Source organism: Microcebus murinus, chromosome 30, assembly GCF_040939455.1.
Source record: "Microcebus murinus isolate Inina chromosome 30, M.murinus_Inina_mat1.0, whole genome shotgun sequence".
Taxonomy (NCBI): Eukaryota; Metazoa; Chordata; class Mammalia; order Primates; family Cheirogaleidae; genus Microcebus; species Microcebus murinus.
Genome location: NC_134133.1, coordinates 4,052,956 through 4,075,381, shown reverse-complemented (window position 1 = coordinate 4,075,381; position 22,426 = coordinate 4,052,956). Strand labels below are relative to the sequence as shown.

At 45.6% G+C, this 22,426-nt stretch overlaps 1 protein-coding gene across 1 annotated transcript in view; it reads right to left on the bottom strand.

Moving 5' to 3' along the window:
• ADAMTS9 (ADAM metallopeptidase with thrombospondin type 1 motif 9) overlaps positions 1 to 22,426 on the bottom strand; it is a 186,137-nt gene that overhangs the window by 85,705 nt on the left and 78,006 nt on the right. Inside the window, exons 20-25 of the mRNA XM_075998801.1 lie at positions 19,471 to 19,681; positions 18,127 to 18,291; positions 15,583 to 15,747; positions 7,773 to 7,892; positions 3,558 to 3,662; positions 3,247 to 3,414 (exon numbers count right to left, since the gene is read on the bottom strand). Of these exons, the coding sequence (XP_075854916.1) occupies positions 3,247 to 3,414; positions 3,558 to 3,662; positions 7,773 to 7,892; positions 15,583 to 15,747; positions 18,127 to 18,291; positions 19,471 to 19,681 (934 nt within the window). The remainder of the gene's footprint in view (positions 1 to 3,246; positions 3,415 to 3,557; positions 3,663 to 7,772; positions 7,893 to 15,582; positions 15,748 to 18,126; positions 18,292 to 19,470; positions 19,682 to 22,426) is intronic.

The following is a 22,426-nucleotide window of genomic DNA, read 5'->3' as shown; positions in this document are numbered from 1 at the left end:
ATCAGTGTTTGGAGGATCAAGGCATTAGAATGAGATTATCCACCATTTACTGAGTACCTACTTTCCCCTAAGCATTTAACACATATAATCTCAAATAATCCTAACAACTTTGTAAAGTAGATTATTCTTTTTGGCCTTCTTTTGAGAGCAGAGGAGACTGAGAATCAAGGACTTTAACCAAATTGCTCAAGGTCATGCAACCAGTAAATGCCAAGGTCTGGGTTTTATACAGCTCTATTTTATTGCACCTCTCAACTTTCATGTATCTATTACGATATTCATCGAGCTATTAATCTCCGTTTTCCTTTTGTTCTCTTCCCACCTATATCCTAAGCTATTTCCTAGACTCTGGGATTTTTGCAGGACAGAGAGCAGAAGTTGCTTGAAGACAAAGGTTCTTCCGCTTTTATAAAAAAAAAACCCGCAGATGGTGCTTGGTGTGGGCAAGAGGCTGGGCTCACAGCGCGGGGTAAACATTCCCACTTCCCACTCTTGGCAGGGAAAGCAAGAGTCGCTTTACTCGAGGGGCCCAGACTCAAAGCAGGCGCCCCTCCCTCACTCTCCTGCCCCTTTCGGTCCTTTACACGCCATGACATCGTGATGCGGCTCAGCGAAGACTGGGTTTCCCAACCGCCCAGCAGGAGGGGCGGGCACTCGAGCAGATTGTAAATTGATCTGCACATATTTTTAAAAATGTGTGTTCCTGGCACACTTGGCTGGGATTCCTGGCACACCTGGCTGGGATTCCTGGCACACCTGGCTGGGATTCCTGGCACACTTGTCTAGGATTCCTGGCACACTTGGCTGGGATTCTTTGCACACTTGGCTGGGATTCCTTGCACACTTGGCTGGGATTCCTGGCACACCTGGCTGGGATTCCTTGAACACTTGGCTAGGATTCCTGGCACACCTGGCTGGGATTCCTTGCACACTTGTCTAGGATTCCCTGCACACTTGTCTAGGATTCCTGGCACACCTGGCTGGGATTCCTGGCACACCTGGCTGGGATTCCTGGCACACTTGTCTAGGATTCCTTGCACACTTGTCTAGGATTCCTGGCACACCTGGCTGGGATTCCTGGCACACTTGGCTGGGATTCCTTGCACACTTGTCTAGGATTCCTGGCACACCTGGCTGGGATTCCTGGCACACTTGGCTGGGATTCCTGGCACACTTGGCTGGGATTCCTGGCACACTTGGCTGGGATTCCTGGCACACCTGGCTGGGATTCCTGGCACACCTGGCTGGGATTCCTGGCACACTTGTCTAGGATTCCTGGCACACTTGGCTGGGATTCCTGGCACACTTGGCTGGGATTCTTTGCACACTTGGCTGGGATTCCTTGCACACTTGGCTGGGATTCCTGGCACACCTGGCTGGGATTCCTTGAACACTTGGCTAGGATTCCTGGCACACCTGGCTGGGATTCCTTGCACACTTGTCTAGGATTCCCTGCACACTTGTCTAGGATTCCTGGCACACCTGGCTGGGATTCCTGGCACACCTGGCTGGGATTCCTGGCACACCTGGCTGGGATTCCTTGCACACTTGTCTAGGATTCCTGGCACACCTGGCTGGGATTCCTGGCACACTTGGCTGGGATTCCTGGCACACCTGGCTGGGATTCCTTGCACACTTGTCTAGGATTCCTGGCACACCTGGCTGGGATTCCTTGCACACTTGTCTAGGATTCCTGGCACACCTGGCTGGGATTCCTGGCACACCTGGCTGGGATTCCTGGCACACTTGTCTAGGATTCCTTGCACACTTGTCTAGGATTCCTGGCACACCTGGCTGGGATTCCTGGCACACTTGGCTGGGATTCCTTGCACACTTGTCTAGGATTCCTGGCACACCTGGCTGGGATTCCTGGCACACTTGGCTGGGATTCCTGGCACACTTGGCTGGGATTCCTGGCACACTTGGCTGGGATTCCTGGCACACCTGGCTGGGATTCCTTGCACACTTGTCTAGGATTCCTGGCACACCTGGCTGGGATTCCTGGCACACTTGGCTGGGATTCCTGGCACACCTGGCTGGGATTCCTTGCACACTTGTCTAGGATTCCTGGCACACCTGGCTGGGATTCCTTGCACACTTGTCTAGGATTCCTGGCACACCTGGCTGGGATTCCTGGCACACCTGGCTGGGATTCCTGGCACACTTGTCTAGGATTCCTTGCACACTTGTCTAGGATTCCTGGCACACCTGGCTGGGATTCCTGGCACACTTGGCTGGGATTCCTTGCACACTTGTCTAGGATTCCTGGCACACCTGGCTGGGATTCCTGGCACACTTGGCTGGGATTCCTGGCACACTTGGCTGGGATTCCTGGCACACTTGGCTGGGATTCCTGGCACACCTGGCTGGGATTCCTTGCACACTTGTCTAGGATTCCTGGCACACCTGGCTGGGATTCCTGGCACACTTGGCTGGGATTCCTGGCACACTTGGCTGGGATTCCTGGCACACTTGGCTGGGATTCCTGGCACACCTGGCTGGGATTCCTTGCACACTTGTCTAGGATTCCTGGCACACCTGGCTGGGATTCCTGGCACACTTGGCTGGGATTCCTGGCACACTTGGCTGGGATTCCTGGCACACCTGGCTGGGATTCCTGGCACACTTGTCTAGGATTCCTGGCACACTTGGCTGGGATTCCTGGCACACTTGGCTGGGATTCTTTGCACACTTGGCTGGGATTCCTTGCACACTTGGCTGGGATTCCTGGCACACCTGGCTGGGATTCCTGGCACACCTGGCTGGGATTCCTTGAACACTTGGCTAGGATTCCTGGCACACCTGGCCGGGATTCCTTGCACACTTGTCTAGGATTCCCTGCACACTTGTCTAGGATTCCTGGCACACCTGGCTGGGATTCCTGGCACACCTGGCTGGGATTCCTGGCACACTTGTCTAGGATTCCTTGCACACTTGTCTAGGATTCCTGGCACACCTGGCTGGGATTCCTGGCACACTTGGCTGGGATTCCTTGCACACTTGTCTAGGATTCCTGGCACACCTGGCTGGGATTCCTGGCACACTTGTCTAGGATTCCTGGCACACCTGGCTGGGATTCCTGGCACACTGGGCCAGCTGCATACATGTGGAGCGGAGTAATTTAAACCACAAGCCACATCCAACACTACCCCCTTTGGGATTCGGGACACCCCTCCCCCACTCTTCCTCCCCCCAGCCCCGCAAAGTTCCCGATCCCTCCCAATTCCCGGGGGCCCGCGTGCTCACAGAGCTCCAGTCCAAGGCCTTCCACTGCCCGCAGGGCGCCACGGAGCACTCCTCCTTTGCCACCGGCCTGGGCAGCGTGGCACAAGCGCTCTCGGCGGCCACCGAGCCGTCCTCGTCCCGGCAGCTGACGTATCGCATGCGGGTGCCTTTGCCGCAGGTGGCTGAGCACTGGGGGGGGGGGGACAGAGCCGTGCTCATGTGTGATGGGACATGGCCCCTTCCTGGCTGGTGGCATGACACGGCCCCGTCATGCCATAGGACACCTGCTCCCCCTCCCCCGCTCTTCCCATTCCTCCCAGTCTAGTTCTCACCGGGGTCCAAGACCCAAATCGCCACTGGGTTCTTGGCGCATTGTGCGTGCTTCTCCTTGCTTCCGGGACGGCCGGGGGAGGGTGGCAAGAGGGTAATTCACAGTCCTGGATGTGAGGAGGGGAAAAAGAAAGTGAACGTTACCTTCAAGTCAACGAACATTTAAATGGGCACGGTGTATAAAAACGTAAGGTCTGGCCGGGCGTGTGCGGTGGCTCACGCCTGTCATCCTAGCAAATCTGGGAGGCCGAGGCGGGGGGATGGCTCGAGGTCAGGAGTTCAAGACCAGCCTGATCAAGAGTGAGACCCCGTCTCTACTAAAAATAGAAAGAAATTAATTGGCCAACTAAAAATATATAAAAAAATTAGCCGGGCATGTTGGCGCATGCCTGTAGTCCCAGCTACTCGGGAGGCTGAGGCAGGAGGATCACTTGAGCCTAGGAGTTGGAGGTTGCTGTGAGCGAGGCTGACGCCACGGCACTCTAGCCCAGGCCACAGAGTGAGACTCTGTCAATCAATCCATCAGTCAATGTAAGGTCCAAGAATCTAAAACCCCAGAGACCTGTGTGAGTCTGTGCGAGTCACGTGACCTCTCTCGGGCCCCAACTTCTCCAACTGCAAAATGGGATATAACCCGAGTCACTTTGTGGGTGCCTTAACCCCGGGCTGGGCTCTGCTTTGTGATTTGTAAAGCCATATTTAATTCACTTATTTATGGGACTAAAGAAAAAATACTGCAAAATGGCACACGCGTCTGGACAGGGGAGGGTAACATTTTCAAATTATTAACGGTTAATGTTTTAAAATTCTGAAGGTCAGATTCTCTGTTCTCACATTTCCGTTGGTTCCCTAATCGGAATTTGCTGATCTTGAACTTGCCTTCCCAGTTTATCTAAAGATAACACCCGAGGTTCAGAAGGTCAAATCCAGATGTGAGAGGTGTATTCAACAGGCCAATACCTGGAATTTATGTTAACACCTCTCGATCACTCAAAGGCAGTCTCTGTCATGAAGTGGGGTCGTCTATGTGTAGATACTATTCCCAGATTTACAGGTGGGAACAAATACACATCCCTGCTCCTATTCACTCCCGGTCTCAATGGTTAGCGACCACTCTATGATTTAATAGACATCATCAAGTGTCTCGGGTGTGACGGGCATCGTGCAAAAAAAGTGCTGGGGCCACGGGTCTGAGGACAGCTGAGCTGTCCTTGCCTTGCGGACCTTACAGGTGGGCCGTGATATTCTGTGACTTGGCTTCAGAACGTGCCTACCCCTCTGCCCGAGGTCCAAAGAAAGCCACAGGGAACTTTTCACAAAGTGAAGAAATTACCCGCAAGCTGCAATGGCGGGAGCCGCCCATAGTTGAATGGATATTACAAAATAACTTAAAGAGCTTTGGATTGTCCCAAAGGGGGCTGCTAAATTTGCAATCTACGACTGTTTTGGATGCAACGCCAACATTTCCTAGGCTTCCACCACGCTGTGTCTTGGAACGTTAATCACACCTGGTATTTGGTTAATTGATTGGCGATGACATCATCAACATGCTGCCATATTTATTCCTTTTTTTTTTTTTTTTTTTTTTTTTTTGAGACAGAGTCTCACTCTGTTGCCCAGGCTAGAGTGAGTGCCGTGGTGTCAGCCTAGCTCACAGTAACCTCAGACTCCTGGGCTCAAGAGATCCTCCTGCCTCAGCCTCCCTCCCGAGTAGCTGGGACTACAGGCATGCGCCACCATGCCCGGCTAACTTTTTTCTATCTATTTTTAGTTGGCCAATTAATTTCTTTCTATTTATAGTAGAGACGGGGTCTCGCTCTTGCTCAGACTGGTCTCGAACTCCTGAGCTCAATTGATCCTCCTGCCTCAGCCTCCCAGAGTGCTGGGATTACAGGCGTGAGCCACCGCATCCAGCCTCAGTCACTTTTTTGACACTCTTTGTCCCTCAGCAACACACACTGAGATGCAACAGGCTGAGGGCGTTCAAAACGGATGTGATTCATTGGCCATTCGGGGCCTCGCTCAGGCTATGAGTTCTGAGAATAGCCTGGGTTCAAACCCCGTCTTTAGCAATTAGCAAAGCCAATACACAAACTCACATCTTCCCTTTATATACTCTCTCTCCATAAAGGATGCCAAAATCAAGGCCAAAATCAAGGCCAATAGAATAGCATGCTACCCTTTTTCTCAACCAGCTCTCTTGAGAAAAATGTATGCATGTGTGTGTTTATAGATATGTGTATGTACACAAACACACACACACATGCATATTACATGCATATATATACATGTGTATGCATATGCTTATTTATACAATTTTACCGATATAAAAGATGTGTTGCAATCTACAAAGAATAAAATACAAATTTTTTTATTTTAAATTCCACACATTCAACTTATTCTCATAGAATACGTTTGTTGATTTTTGCCAGACTTTTCAAACAGTTGCCAAACTATGGTGGTAACCGCCTAAACAGTGTCGTTCAGGTGTGACTGTTAGTTGATATTTTATTTAAGACCAGGATGAAAGCGGAACGTTGAAGATACACGTTAGAACTCGGTTCAATGATCAATGATGTGGGAGATCTCTTTGCTGAATCAGATACTTTTCAAACACTGGAAGAATAATCCCTCGTATTTTTGTGCTATTCACAACATAACAGATATAGATATTAGAATCTTTTAAATTTAATCTGCATTGTGCGAATATTTTCTGCATCACTTTCTTAAGTCTAAACAATCAACAGTGCAATGCAGTAAGCCCTGCTTGTAGCACTTGCTGATTCCCGTGTTGTAAATACTCTCACCGTGACGAATTTCAAGGCACCACTTGACACTGATAAACACAGTACATCCGCCACGCAGATACACACAGATATAAACAACCTCAAGAGCACAGATAACAGTAACATGCAGTAAAATAATTAGCAAGTGCTATGTTTGGAGTATTTACCAGTGCTGTTTTTAATACCATCTATTTAATTATAGGTTTGCATTTTCAATTTCTAACAATGGCTGTGATGCGTTAACTCACAAAATTCCTGGCAAATGTACCGATTGGCTCTTGTGAGCTGGTACAACTTAGTTCTGGCACACTGCTGCCTGAACCTACGACGCCAGTTACCGAATCCTACATTAAAACCATTTTTAAAATTTGAGTTCAGGAAAATGAGACTGAACAACCAACATGTCCCATCCCATAAGAATCAGAATCAATCTGACATATATCTCAAGCATATACTTGATGAGTCTCAAAGATATATTCTTGAGACTTGAGACTTAAGACTATAGACTTGATGAGTCTCAAAGATATATCTTGAGACTTGAGACTTAAGACTATAGACTTGATGAGTCTCAAAGATATATTCTTGAGACTTGAGACTATAGACTTGATGAGTCTCAAAGATATATTCTTGAGACTTGAGACTTGAGACTACAGACTTGATGAGTCTCAAAGATATATTCTTGAGACTTGAGACTATAGACTTGATGAGTCTCAAAGATATATCTTGAGACTTGAGACTATAGACTTGATGAGTCTCAAAGATATATCTTGAGACTTGAGACTTGAGACTTGATGTGTCTCAAAGATATATCTTGAGACTTGAGACTGTAGACTTGATGAGTCTCAAAGATATATCTTGAGACTTGAGACTATAGACTTGATGTGTCTCAAAGATATATCTTGAGACTATAGACTTGATGAGTCTCAAAAGATATATCTTGAGACTTGAGACTATAGACTTGATGAGTCTCAAAAGATATATCTTGAGACTTGAGACTATAGACTTGATGAGTCTCAAAGATATATCTTGAGACTTGAGACTATAGACTTGATGAGTCTCAAAGATATATCTTGAGACTTGAGACTATAGACTTGATGAGTCTCAAAAGATATATCTTGAGACTTGAGACTATAGACTTGATGAGTCTCAAAAGATATATCTTGAGACTTGAGACTATAGACTTGATGAGTCTCAAAGATACATCTCATATATCTCAAATGACTCCAGAAGAACAAAACAGGTACGTCTAAGTATTAGATTCTAAATGGAAGGTAACAAGACAGGTAAATCTGGACAATTTAGTTAATCAACTGGCTGCTCCACTGACATAATCTATGGAAGGATTTCAATTTTGTCTGGACCGCTGGAAAGCCCTGACATCTTGGTGCCCGAAGCCAGTAACTGAGTTGGACAAAGGGGGCTCACACTCACCTGGGTGTCAGTGGGTCTAGTGGCTGCGTTGCAGTCATTATCGTCCACTACCGACATGTACACCCCAAGGATGCACTTCACTGCCCTTAGCTGGTACCCCTGTCCACAGGTGACACTACACTGGAGGAAGGAAATGAGACAAAAAAAGATACACACATTCAGCCAATCTTCTCTTTCCCTTACTTTCCCCATAACATTTTCCAAAAGAAAAAAATACTTCCATCAGAGTAGGCCAAGGGGTAAAATTAGGTAAAAAAAAAAAAAAAAAAAAAAGTGGACAATCCTATTCTGCACAAATTATACTGATTAACTATCATGATGTCACTTGGAATTACTTCTGCCCCCCACTGGAACTCTATGCGTAGGGGTTCAAGTCCTTGACCGAGAACTCCTAGAACAAGGGCAGGGCACCTCCGTGGTTTTTATGCTACACCTGGCAGAGTGCTGTGGCTAACGCAGGTGTCAATGCAGCCCTGTGACCTTGTTTGACTTCTAGGAAACTGTGTGTTGAGGAAATATTTGGAGTTTGCATCAATATGTTTTATACAAGATGGTTTTCGCAGTGTTATTCATGAAACACGACAAAATATTGAACGCCGCTTAAGTATATAGCAAGCAAAAGTTGAATAGACTGTGGCACACAGAGGTAGCAAAGAAAACAATGTAGCCATTAAAAGGCAAATTGTTATGTTACAAAAAGTCATCTACAAGATAGTGAAGTAGGAGGAGTGAAGTCACAGAAATGGCAGAGCAGAGATCTAAGAATTGGTCCTTCCACTGAAATAAACTATAGTAAGTTGGCAAGAACCAGTAGGGTCAACTTTTTTAGAACTCTGGAATCTAATAAGAAACTTACAGCAACTAGGCGAGTGCTTAATGAAGAAAAAAGTTGCCAAATTTTGATCAGAAAGTGTGATGGCATTTTTTTTTTCTTATCCATCTACCACAATACACATTCCTCCCAAATGCACAGGGAACATTTTCCAAGACAGAACATACATTAAGCCAAAAAACAAGTCTTCATATGTTTAAAAGGATTACATTGCCACAAAATATCTTCTTTGATGACAATGGATTGAGGCAAGGGCAATCAATAACAGAAGGAAAACTAAAAAATCCACAAGTAAGTGGAAATCGAATAACATCCTCTTAAACAACCAATAAGTCAAAGAAGAAACCACAAGGGATATTAGAAAATACTTTGGGAGGAATAAAAATGAAAACAGAACATAAGAAAATTTATGAGATGCAGTGAAAGCAATGTTCACAGAGGAATTTATAGCTGCAAGCACCTACATTAATAATGAAGAAAGATCTCAAATCAACTTTATATGTTAAGGAACCAGAAAAAGAAAAGCAAAGTAAACCTAAAACCAGGAGGAGGAAGAAAATAATAAAGATTAGAGTGGAGATAAACGGAGTAGAGAATAAAAAAAAAATAAAGAAAAATCAATAAAAACAGAAATTGATTCTTTGAAAAGATCCATAAAATTGACTAACCTTTAGCTAGAAAGACTAAGAAAAAAAGAGAAGACTTCAAAAATCATACATGAAAGAGATGACATTACTACTGACCCTATAGCAATAAAAAGAATTAGAAGAGAGCACTGTGAATAATCGTATGCCGACATGTTAAACTAGATGACACATGCAAATTATCAAACACATACAATTGCCTAGAAACACAAATCACAAAAATTAAGGAGAATAAAAAATATGAACAGATCTCTAAGAAGTAAAGAGATTGAGCCAATAATCAAAGACTTCCCAACAAAGAAAAGCCCAAGACCAGTTCACTGATGAATTTTGCCAAACATTTGAAGAAATATTAACACCGATTATTTTCAAATGCTTCCAAAAAAATTGAAGAGGAGGAAACACTTCCTAACCCATTCTATGAGGCCAGCATTACCCTGGTAACAAAGCCAAAGATAACACAACAAAAAGAAAAGTACAGGCCAATATTGCTTATAAATACAGATAACAAAAATCATCAACCATATACCAGAGAATTGAATCCAATAGCATATTAAAAGGATTATACATCACAGCCAAGTGGGATTTAGTCCAGGAATGTAAGGGTGGTCCAACATAAAAAAAAAAAAATCAATCAATGCAATACACCACATTAATAAAACAACGCAGAAAAAAAAAACCACATGACCATCTCAATTGAGGAAAGCATTTGAAAAAATTCAACAGATTTTTCATGATAAAAACTGTCAAAAAACTAGCAATAGAAGGGAACTTCTTCAACATGATGCAAGGCACTGAGGAAAAACCCTCAGCTAACTTCATACCTTCCCCCAAGATCAGGAACATACCAAGGATGCCTGTTCTCACCACTGCTATTCAACCTTGTACTGGAAGTTTTAGCCAGAGAAAGCAGGCAGGGGAAAAAATTAAAAGGCATGGAAATTGGAAAGGCAGAAATAAAAGTTTCTATTTACAGATGTCCTCATACGATATTTAGACATCCCAAGAATCTGTAAAAAATACTTCTAGAGCTAATAAACAAATTCAGTGACATAGCAGGGTATAAGAAAAACATATTTTATAAGAAAAATCAGTTATGTTTCTATACAGCAGCAGTGAACAATCCCAAAAGGAAATTAAAAAAAAATAATTTCATTTAATTCATAATTACATACAAGAGAAAAAAATGCCTAGGAATAAGTTTAAATAAAGAGGTAAAAGACATATACAATAAAAACTATAAAACACTGCTGAAAGAAATGAAAGAAATGGAAAGACATTGCATGTTCATGGACTGGAACATTTGGTATTGCTAAAATGGGTAATATTCTCCAAACTGATCCACAGATTCAATGCAAGCCCAATCAAAATCCTTATGACCCTTTTGAAGAAGTGGAAGAGCTGACCCTCAGATTCATATGAAACGGCTAGAGACCCCAAATGGACAAAACAATATTTGAAAAGAAGAACAAAGTAGGAGGACTCACAATTCTCGATTTCAAAACCTGTTACAGTGATCAAAACAGCATGGTATTGGCATAAGGGCATAGACCAATGGAATAGGATTCAGAGTCCACAAATAAACCTATATGTGTTTTACCAAGTGATTTTTAAGAAGGGCACCAAAACCACTTAATGGAAACAGAATAGTGTCTTCAACAAGTGGGGCTGGAACAAGTGGAATCCTACCTCACACTATATATCAAAATTAACTTGAAATGGATCGGTGACCCAAACATGACAGCTAAAACTATAAAACTCTTTAAAAAATACCAAAGAATTTCCTGACATTGGATTGGGCAATGATTTCTTTGTTATGATATCACAAGATATCACAAGCACAGGCAACAAAAAAAACCAGACAAATGGCATTTTATTAAGATTAAAATCTTTTGTGCTCAAAGAAAACTATCAGCAGAGTGAAAAGGCAATTCAGGGGATGAGGGAATATATTTGTAAATCATATAACTGATATGGGATCGATACCCAAAATACATAAAGAACTCCTACAACCCAACAACAAAAAAAGCCAAACAATTGGGTTAAAAAAATGTGAAAAGGAATAGTACTGAACTGTACATTTAAAAACAGCTAAAATGGTAAATTTTACGTTAAATGTATTTTACCACAATTACGAATTTTTAAAAAACAGGCAAAGGATTTGAATAGACATTTCTCTAAAGAAGATATACAAATGACCAACAAGCACATGAAAAGAGGCTCAATAGCTCTTGTTATTTAGGGAAATACAAACCAAAACCGTAGTGAGACACCACTAGGAGAGCTATAATTAAAAAAAAAAAAAACGGAAAGTGTGACAACAATTGCTGATGTGGAGCAATGGAAATCTTTGTAAATTGCTGGTAAGAATGTAAAAGGATGCAGATGCGGTGGAAAACCATTTAGCAGTTGAAAAGTTAAATAAAGAATTACTACATGTTCACAAGGCTTTTGCAAAAGAAAAAAAGTGTTAAAAAAAAAAAAAAAAGAATTACTACATGGATCCAGCAATTCCAATCCTAGGTATATATCCAAACGAAGTGAAATCAGCTAGTAAAATGAATGCTGGTCCATAAATATTCATAGCAGCATTATTCATAGTAGCCAAAATGTGGGAACAGCCTAAATGTCTGTCTGAGATGAATGGATAAACAAGTTATGGTGTAACCGTACGATGGAGTATCACTCAGCCATAAAAAGTAGCAATGTACGGACACATGCTAAAATATGAAACCATTATGCCAAGTGAAAGAAGCCATTTCTATGAAACTTCCAGAAAAGGTAAGTCCATAAAGACAGAATGCAGATTGGTGGGTGCCAGGGGCTGGGGGGTTGGGAGCAACCGTTTAATGTGTGCATGGTTTCTTTTGGGGGTGAAAATGTTTCAGAACTAGATAGAGGTGGTGGTTGCAAAACATTATGAATGTATTAAATGTGACCGATTTGTTCATTTAAAACGGTTAATTTTGGCCGGGCGTGGTGGCTCACGCCTGTAATCCTAGCTCTCTGGGAGGCCGAGGCGGGAGGATCGCTCAAGGTCAGGAGTTTGAGACCAGCCTGAGCAAGAGCGAGACCCCATCTCTACTAAAAATAGAAAGAAGTTGATTGGCCAATTAAAAAATATATAAAAATTAGCCGGGCACGGTGGCGCATGCCTGCAGTTCCAGCTACTCGGGAGGCTGAGGCAGGAGGATCGCTTGAGCCCAGGAGTTTGAGGTTGCTGTGAGCGAGGCTGACTCTAGCCTGGGCAACAAAGTGAGACTCTGTCTCAAAAAAAAAAAAAACAAAACAACAAAAAAAACCAAAAACGGTTAATTTTGTTATATGAGTTTCATTTCTTTCTTTTTTTTTTTTTTTGAGACAGAGTCTCACTGTTGCCCTGGCTAGAGTGAGTGCTGTGGCGTCAGCCTCGCTCACAGCAACCTCAAACTCTTGAGCTCAAGCGATCCTCCTGCCTCAGCCTCCCGAGTAGCTGGGACTACAGGCATGCGCCACCATGCCTGGCTAGTTTTTTTTCTATATATATATATATTTTTTTTTTTAGTTGGCCAATTAATTCCTTTCTATTTTTAGTAGAGACGGTGTCTTGCTCTTACTCAGGCTGGTTTCGAACTCCTGACCTCGAGCGATCCTCCTGCCTCGGCCTCCCAGAGAGCTAGGATTACAGGCGTGAGCCACCGCGCCCGGCCTATGAGTTTCATTTCAATTAAAAAAAAATAGGCAGGGCACAATCCAAATATTAGTTTAAAAGTATTAGAAGAAAATCATAACCACGTTAACACTAGGAATCCCTGCAGCATAGAGTTAGAAGTGTGGTGTTCTTCTTTTTGCTAAAAGACAGTCTGCAAAATTTCTCTTATGAGTATGTGTCACTCTTAAATAACATTTTAGAAACTGTTTTCCTGAATGGCATGTTCAGCCAAAGAAAGAACAAATCTGTGCATATAATCTGGGCCAGGAAGGGCCAGGAGTAGACATGAATAGTCAGTTCTAATAGATGTTCTAGCCAAATCTGGACAGTGACCCTGAGCTGTGCTCTCCTCCTCCTATTATTCCCTAAAAGTTATGCAGATGGAGAAGAAAAGGAGGCAAGATCCAAAGCATTTAAGTGGACTGTCCCTTGTTTGTTCACACATCATCAGCCATTCGGACTGCAGATGCTGGCAAATGGGGAAAGATTCAGAAGATTGTCACTATTAGCAAAAGAAATTGCTACGGTGCAATAATAAAGCACGCATTGCATGCATATTTGGAAATGAAGACAGAGGCTAAAGAACAGAAATGGCTGTGGCTGGTCAGAGAGGAGGGGCTGGGGTGTCATTCTTGAACGGATTACGTAAGTGACAGAAGACAGCTGCTCGACTGCCGTTGGGAATTCAAGAGTGCTCCTCAAATAGTCCCCAGAACGCTGCTTTCTGCTTCTATATTAGGAAGGACTTAGCCCTTTGCACTTGGATGTTGAGTGTGACTCGACACGGTTAGCAAAAATTATAGAGATTAAAATTATTTCACACTCGAGCTTCTATCTATGAAAAAAAAAATAAAATTATTATCTTTGAATGTATCAATAATTTGAAATACAAAAAAAAATCTCAATAAATAAGTTTGCATGAAAAGAAACCCCAGTTTTGTATTCTACTGCCGCGCTTTGTAAAATCTGGGGTACTTAAAAAATTACATCCCGAGTAAAATAAAGGAATCGAGAAAAAAAGCAAGCGAGTGCATTAACTCCAAGAGCGGTGGCTTCTCCCAGGCAAGCCCACGGGGAGCTTTTCACTCTCTATTTTTAAGAATGGTTCAAGTTAAGGAGAGAGAGGAACACTCCTGCACTGCTGGTGGGACTGCAAACTAGTGCAACCTCTGTGGAAAGCAATATGGAGATACCTCAAAGCGAGACAAGTGGATCTACCATTGGATCCAGCAATCCCACTACTGGGCATCTTCCCCAAAGATCAAAAGTCACACTATGGAAAAGACACCTGCACTCGAATGTTTATAGCAGCACAATTCACAATTGCAAAGCTGTGGAAACAACCCAGGTGCCCATCAATCCATGAGTGGATTAGTAAAATGTGGTATATGTACACCATGGAGTACTACTCAGCTCTAAGAAACAACGGTGATCTAGCACCTCTTGTATTTTCCTGGCTAGAGCTGGAACCCAACTACTAAGTGAAGTATCCCAAGAATGGAAACACAAGCACCACATGGACTCACCAGCAGATTGGTATTAACGGATCAGCACCTCAGTTGACACATAGGAGTAACATTTATCGGTTGTCGGGCGGGTGGGAGGGAGGAGGGGAGGAGTGTATACAAACACGAGTGAGATGTGCAATGTTTGGGGGATGGTCACGCTTGAAGCTCTGACTTGAGGGGGGAGGGGCGCATGGGCAATATATGCAACCTTAACACTTGTACCCCTATAATATGCTAAAAGAAAAAAAATTTAAAAAAAAGGGATGAGCAGGGGGCATAGACAATATACGTGACCTTAACACTTGTACCCTCATAATATGCTAAAAGAAAAAAAATTAAAAAAAAAAAAGGATGAGCAGGGGGCATGGGCAATATACGTGACCTTAATGCTTGTACCCCCATAATATGCTAAAAGAAAAAAAATTAAAAAAAAAGGATGAGTAGGGGACATAGGCAATATACGTGACCTTAACACTTGTACCCCCATAATATGCTAAAAGAAAAAAAATTAAAAAAAAAAGGATGAGCAGGGGGCAAGGGCAATATACGTGACCTTAACACTTGTACCCCCATGATATGCTAAAAGAAAAAAAAGAAGAATGGTTCAAGTTAAGACTGCAGAACACACAGACGAGGGGACTCAGAAAAGATCCCTTCCGAAGCGTGAGGATGCTGCAAGCTTGGAGCTAACTAACCGCGTTCGGAGGGTCTGGACTCATTCCCGAGGGGCCAGCTCTGGAGTGGTGACGCTGGACCCAAAACGTCCCTTGCAAATCCCACTCCTGCCCCTCCTGCGGCCCCGGGGTCCGGTGCTGGCCGGGTGGCAGTGTGGGACGGCCACTGGGAGCCAGGCTAGGAGAGGGCACCGGCCAGACGGGAGACCGGCCGCGGATCTGGGCGACAGCTCCTGAGCAGGGGCCACCGCCGTCTAAGCCAAGGGGCGAGGACACTCCGGTGACTTTGCACAAGGGACGACCGATCAGCTCCATCAGGGCGGGCGGGGACGCTCAGGCGTGGGTGGGGGACAGGGTGGCAGAGTCCCCGGCCCCTCCCTCCCTCCCTCCCGAGAGGAAGCCCTCTCCGGAGGAGGAGGAGGAGGAGGAGGAAAGAGTGCAGCTAGGAATGTTCCAGATACCTGTCCCCAGGGGCCCGTCTGCCAGGACGCACACTCCGGCTGCTGGCACGGCTGCGTGGGGGCCGGCTTGGCCTCGGGGTCACACATCTTGTCGTGCAGCCGATCTTCGCCGAGCTGGCACCACACCTGGCGGTGGGCGTGCCCCTTGCCACAGGTGACCAGGCACTGCAAGGGAAGGCAGCGCCGGTCAGGCCACCCACCGACCGGCAGGGACAGGCATGCTGCTGTTCCCTCCTCCCGCGGCAATCTGCACACACGCCAAGCTTCATTTTTCATTCATTCATTCATTCATTCATTCATTCTGTATTTATGGTCTCTCCACCAGTTTCGAGCACAGAATAAACTCGACAGAGCACCGAGCTCTCCATCGCTGGACAAGAAACACTTGCGGTTTTTCCAGCGTGAGCACGTTTAAGCACGAGTCAGACCAACCCGGGTTTCAACCCTTATGCGACCGACTCGCACGGTTTTTCTCTGGACCTCAATGTTCTCATCCGGAAAATGGGCATAACATGAACGGCCAAAGCGTTCGGAAAATTAAGTGGGGGAAAAAAAAAAAAGCCAAGTGAAGCGCTCAGCGCAATGTTCACTCAGTAAATGCGAAATATAATCATCATTATCCATGTTCACTGTAGGAAATTTTAAAAAACACAGAGAAAAATAAAAGGGCAATTATAATGACCCAAAAATCTCACTACGCAAGGATAACTGCTATCAACATTTTTGCTGTTTTCTTTCCGGTCTTTTTATGTAAGCGACTTTGGATCAAACTGAATTTCCAGTTTGATCTTCCCCCTATTATTATCAAACATTTTTGTAAAGGTTCGTTACTTAATTTGAAATGATACTTTAGCTATTAATAATATTAGCTATATTTGTAATATATTAATATATAATATTAATATATTATATTATATTAATATATTAGCTATTAATATTATATATTAATTATATCATTATATTATATATTAGATTATATATTATATATTAATGTATTAGCTATTATATTATATTAATATATTAGCTATTAATATATTAATAATATTAGCTATATTAGTAAAATCTAAAACCAGACACCCTTTTATCTTTTTCAACCAAATCCTGGAGTTTAAGCAAAAGCAGCGTTATTAACCTAGAACTAAAGCGCTAGGTCTGTTGTTCGTGTGTCCAGAAATCAGACACTGCTAATCACAGGCGCTATTAATCGTGTCCCATTCCATGGGCATTAATGGTACCCTTAATGGCATCCTTCATTAATGGTATCCTTTCTCAAATTCCCGCTTTGTTGGATGGTGGGAGTCAACAGTTAATTCTGCTCGGATAAGGAGGAGCTAAGGGCATGCGGGTAGCAACTGCAGCGGGAAACCGCTGTTCCTTCCCCACATTCCTGACTTGGCCTGTAAATAAGAAAACCTCGGCTCCCCTTGCACTTGCTCCTGCTTAAGGAAAACGGGAGAGTCACCTGCTTGGGGACAATCTCCCTGGGACCTGTACAGAGGACTCACCTCGTGCTGCATAAAGTAAGGGACGAGAAAGGGACAGATCTGGAACACTCGGCCCGGGCTGTTTCTCTGGATTGCACGTTTTCCCCTAGCAACCGGGATGGGTAAAGCCGAGAGGTCCCTGGCTGAGGTCTAATTCTCTCCGAAATCAAAGCCGAAGCAGGAAACCTCAGGATTAACCTCAGATCTAGGCTAGTATGGCTTCATGATGAGTAAAGCCCTAATTTCTTTTTAGCAACTTAGCTAGGGCTCAAAGGGGAGGGACTGGAACTTGGAAATCATCAACAGAAGCCACAAGGGTGGGAGACCCAGCCGGGCCCACAGCGACTCTGAGGTGACCGGTAGACTAGTCCCATCCTGCTGTGCAGTCTTTTTTATTTTATTTATTTATTTATTTTTGAGACAGAGTCTCACTCTGTTGCCCAGGCTAGAGTGCCGTGGTGTCAGCCTCGCTCACAGCAACCTCAAACTCCTGGGCTCAAGCGATCCTCCTGCCTCAGCCTCCCCAGTAGCTGGGACTACAGGCATGCGCCACCATGCCTGGCTAATTTTTTCTATTTTTAGTTGTTTGGCTAATTTCCTTCTATTTATAGTAGAGACGGGGTCTGGCTCTTGCTCAGGCTGGTCTCCAACTCCTGAACTCAAGCGATCCTCCTGCCTCAGCCTCCTGAGTAGCTGGGACTACAGGCATGTGCCACCATGCCCGGCTAATTTTTCCTATATATTTTTAGTTGCTTGGCTAATTTCTTTCTATTTCTAGTAGAGACAGGGGGTCTCGCTCTTGCTCAGGCTGGCCTCGAACTCTTGAGCTCAAAGCGATCCTCCCGCCTCGGCCTCCCAGAGTGCTGGGATTGCAGGCGTGAGCCGCCGCGCCCTGCGGGCTCTGCAGTCTGGGTGCAGGCGGAGAAATGCAGTTGTTTCCTCGAGGCGGGGTGGGCAGGAGGAAGGGGCAGCAGGGTTAGCCTTAAGCAGACCAGGGAGGGGGACCCCCAAATGGGAACACCAGAGACGACCTGGTGCAAATAGCAGCCGCCCGTCTCACCTCTGACCAGTCTCCGGATTTCCACTGGGGACACGGGAACTCGTTGCACCTCTGAGCCGTGACTTTCTCCTGGTGCGAGCACTTGCTGTCGTCCAGCACGTCGTTGCGGGCGTTGACGCAGATGGCCCGTCTCCTCTGGGTCCCGCCCTCGCAGCTCTTAGAACACTGCGGACACAGAGAGCTGCAGAACACCCGCTCAAGGTCCTGGCGGTGCGGTCTCTTCCCGTCTTTAACTGCGGTCCCCAAGCTCCCCGGACTGGCCGAGGACTGACCGGCCTGCTGGGAGCCGGGCCGCACGGGATAAGGCGAGCGAGAGAAACTTCGTCTGTGTTTACAGCCGCTCCCCGTCACCCGCATCCCAGCCGGAGCTCCGACTCCCGTCGGATCGGCGTTAGATTCTCACGGGAGCGAGAACCCCACGTGCAAGAGATCCAAGACCCGGGTTGTGCTCTCTCTTTTTTTTTTTTTTTTTTTGAGACAGAGTCTCGCTTTGTTGCCCAGGCTAGAGTGAGTGCCGTGGCGTCAGCCTCGCTCACAGCAACCGCCAACTCCTGGCCTCAAGCCATCCTCCTGCCTCAGCCTCCCGAGTAGCTGGGACTACAGGCATGCGCCACCATGCCCGGCTCATTTTTTGTATATATATTTTTAGTTGGTCAATTAATTTCTTTCTATTTTTAGTAGAGACGGGGTCTCGTTCAGGATGGTTTCGAACTCCCGACCTTGAGCAATCCGCCCGCCTCGGCCTCCCAGAGTGCTAGGATTACAGGCGTGAGCCACCGCGCCCGGCCTGGGTTGTGCTCTCTTTATGAGACTCTGATGCCTGGCGGTCTGAGACGGCCGTGCCCGCCCCTCACCCCTCCCGGTCTTCGGAAAAATCCACAAAACCAGGCCCAGGTGTGCAAAAAAAAAAAAAAAAAAAGTTGGGGACCGCTGTTTAAGAAACAACCAAGCAACCCTGGCCTCCTCTCGTTGTTATCTCGGGGGAGGTATTTTAGAGCCACCGATTTGTTTACCAGGGTGATAACCTGGCAAGTCAATATTAGCTCGGCGGCATTACAGAAATAAGAATCGGAAACGGCCCGTGCAGTTTGGAAAGGGACCGGCGGGCGCTATTCCACCACTTTGGAGCTGCCACCTGCCCTGCCCGTGTCAGACATTACTAATCGATCGTGGCACTCTTTTCTGCAGGGCTTGGCTAAACTCGGGCATTGCAAAGAAACCACGTTTCTCTTTTCCATCTAGTTTAAATATTGCGTTCTCTGCATGACCCTGCAAGGAGCCACCACCATCGGCTCATCAGACTTAGCGGCCAAGAGGACCGTCTGCAAACGAGCGCCGACTCACTTCGGTCCAAGCAGAATAGCGCCAACCGCCGGTGTTACATTCTCCGGAGCATTTTTCCCGGTTGCTTGGTCTGGGGTCACCGCTGCAGAAGCTGTCGTCCACCTTCTCGGTCTTCCCATCCAGCCTGCTGTACTTGGCGCAGTAGATGTCCAGCGTGCGGTAGCCCAAGCCACACTGGGCGCTACACTCGCTCCTGCCGGCCACGTGCCACCTGGGCGTCACAAACGAGAAGCCGACACCACCGTGAAATAAATAGATGCGCCTCATCTATTCATCCAACTGGGAGGAGAGTTATTTTTTTCTTCCTTAACTCAAATACCAGGAAGCTCAAAGCCACAGGCAGTGACTAAAAAAATCCCACTTTAAATGAACATATATCCATATATTTTTCCTGGTTGCCAAGGCACTTGGCAATCACGGAATGACAGCCGGAGATCCTACCTGCGTCAAGATCTTCCCCTGAGACAGTCGATCTGAGATTCAAGCAACCGAAAGGAAAACACACACACACACACACACACACACACACGTGTTGGACTTCAACAGAGCAAAAAAAAAAAAAAAAGCAATTTTACATTTAAAAGGTTCATGCAGTCCACTATGTCATCTGTCTTTTCCTAACAGAGAAGCAATGTTGGAAATTCAACCTAAGAACCCTCTTTCGATGTGGGCCTAGGCTAGAAAGTGCTCAATTATTGCATTCTGTGAATTAATTGAGGAATGAATAATTGGGACTGTAATTGTGAATTTCAAGTGTGCTAGACCCAGTGCACATAATATCTGTGACTAAGGACTCTACATTCCTTGAAGGTATAGACTATATTCTACATCACTCAATGATACACGTTGAAAATTAGATTTGAATCTATAAATCTTTGTTGCCTTTGAATCCCCAATACTTATCATGAGACTTTTTGGGTACACAGTAGGTGCTTAGTATATGCTGATGAATCGTCTGGGTCTTTTTTTTATTATTTTTATTTTTGAGACAAGAGTCTTGCTCTGTTGCCCAGGCTAGAGTGCTGTGGCGTCAGCCTCGCTCACAGCAACCTCCAACTCCTGGCCTCAAGCGATCCTCCTGCCTCAGCCTCCCGAGTAGCTGGGACTACAGGCATGCACCACCATGCACGGCTCATTTTTTCTATATATTTTTAGTTGGCCAATTAATTTCTGTCTATTTTTAGTAGAGACGGGGTCTCGCTCTTGCTCAGGCTGGTTTCGAACTCCTGACGCTGAACGATCCTCGAGCCTCGGCCTCCCAGGTGTGCTAGGATTTCCGGCGTGAGCCACCACGCCCGGCCTCATCCAGTTCTTTTAATGCCCCAGGATCATAATCAGCAGGGCTTAAATTTAAAAAGCGAATAAATAAAATGCATGAGCTGAGCAGAACAGTCTAAAGAAATGAGCTTCAAATGGATTCTGTCGATTCGATTGACAAATCCAAACAGAATAATTTCTTTATCATCTTCATGTGATTGCACCCTTGTCGGTTCGTTCCCTGGCTGCTCAGAATCCGGGCGGTGTGCGGATTTTGCTCACGTCCCCAGAGTCCTCCCACACACACCTGTCCGGGGGTGGGGGGTGGGGAAGGGGGGACTCAGGAAAAGGAACAGGAGTCCTGGCCGCGTGCTCGCGCCTGTCTTGGAATTTCTGGCTAATGCCCCGAAGTAGGTCAGAGTTGACCATCTGGCAGGTGGAGTTGGGGACAATGACTGAGCCCTTCTGGTACAAAGGTGTTGTCAGCGCAGAGTCCTAAATCAAGGCTTTATCTCATCCTGCCACGGGGCGAACCCTCACTTCCTGCAGGAAGTGGGGCAGGAATGAGGCCCAGCTCAGCAGAGGCAGCTGCAACTTTCATCTGCTCTTTGGCGGCTGGCCACCTTCTCTTTGGCGTCGACACCATTTCCTAGGGAAAGGTTATTTTCCATCCTGGGCAAGGGAAGCAGGCGTCCTGACCCACTAGCAGCCCGGGAGGGAGGGCAGAGTCCAATCTCCCCGATGCTCGCACGGTCCCCGGAAACTCAGCAGGGAGCCCGGAAGGTTCTGGAAAGGGCACAGCAGCGCCTTAGAAAAGATCATCTCAAAAATGCCTCTACCTTCTGCTTCCTGGTCTTGCCCTGCCTGGACCGTGGTCTCAAAAGTCAGCGTTTTTGCAATCATTCGGTTCATTGCACGGGAAATAAAATAGAGGCTTTGCAATCCTTCCGTTCATTGCACAGGAAATATAAAATACAATCGTGCTTTCAGAAAAGCATACTGCAAAGCATTGGCTGCTAAGTGGAAACTGAGAAGAAAACGTGTGAGTACGTCTGTGTCGCCCCAGTTGAGGATTTGGAGAACTGCTGAATTGAACAGGTTTCTACACTGCAGGACTTGTCAGGGCCTTCAAAATGGTGGTCTGGCTTTAAGAATCTCCACACGGGGAAGGAGTCAGTCGGTGAGGCTTTGCACACATAACTGGCTTGCCGCGGGTCATCCTGTGGAACTAGTGATCCACAAACACGCTCTGGGAAAAGCTGTGTTAGAGTCTGACCCCTTAGTAACAATCCCCTCAGTTATGGGCGCAGCAACTTGGCAATAATTAGCACGAATCGTCCTTATATTGACTGTTGGGGCTGAGAGAAGAAAGAAGACCTTCTTTAGGCTTGATTTGTGTCTTTGTGCATTTTCCAGGGAACAACTTTATTTTTCTAACAATCTGTAAAACCCAGTAAGATAAGAGTTTAAATTTTGAAAAATAAACATGACCTTCCCGTTAATTTTAGGCAGGAACACGCGCCTCTTCAGTTACGAGGCTTTTGCAAACTAATGCTAAACTCTGGTTTTATTCTTTTCATTTTTTTAATTCATACCCCTATGGGCTTCATTTCTTTCTTTCTTTTTTTTTTTTTTTGAGACAGAATTTCCCTCTGTCGCCCAGGCTAGAGTGAGTACCCCGGCGTCAGCCTCGCTCACA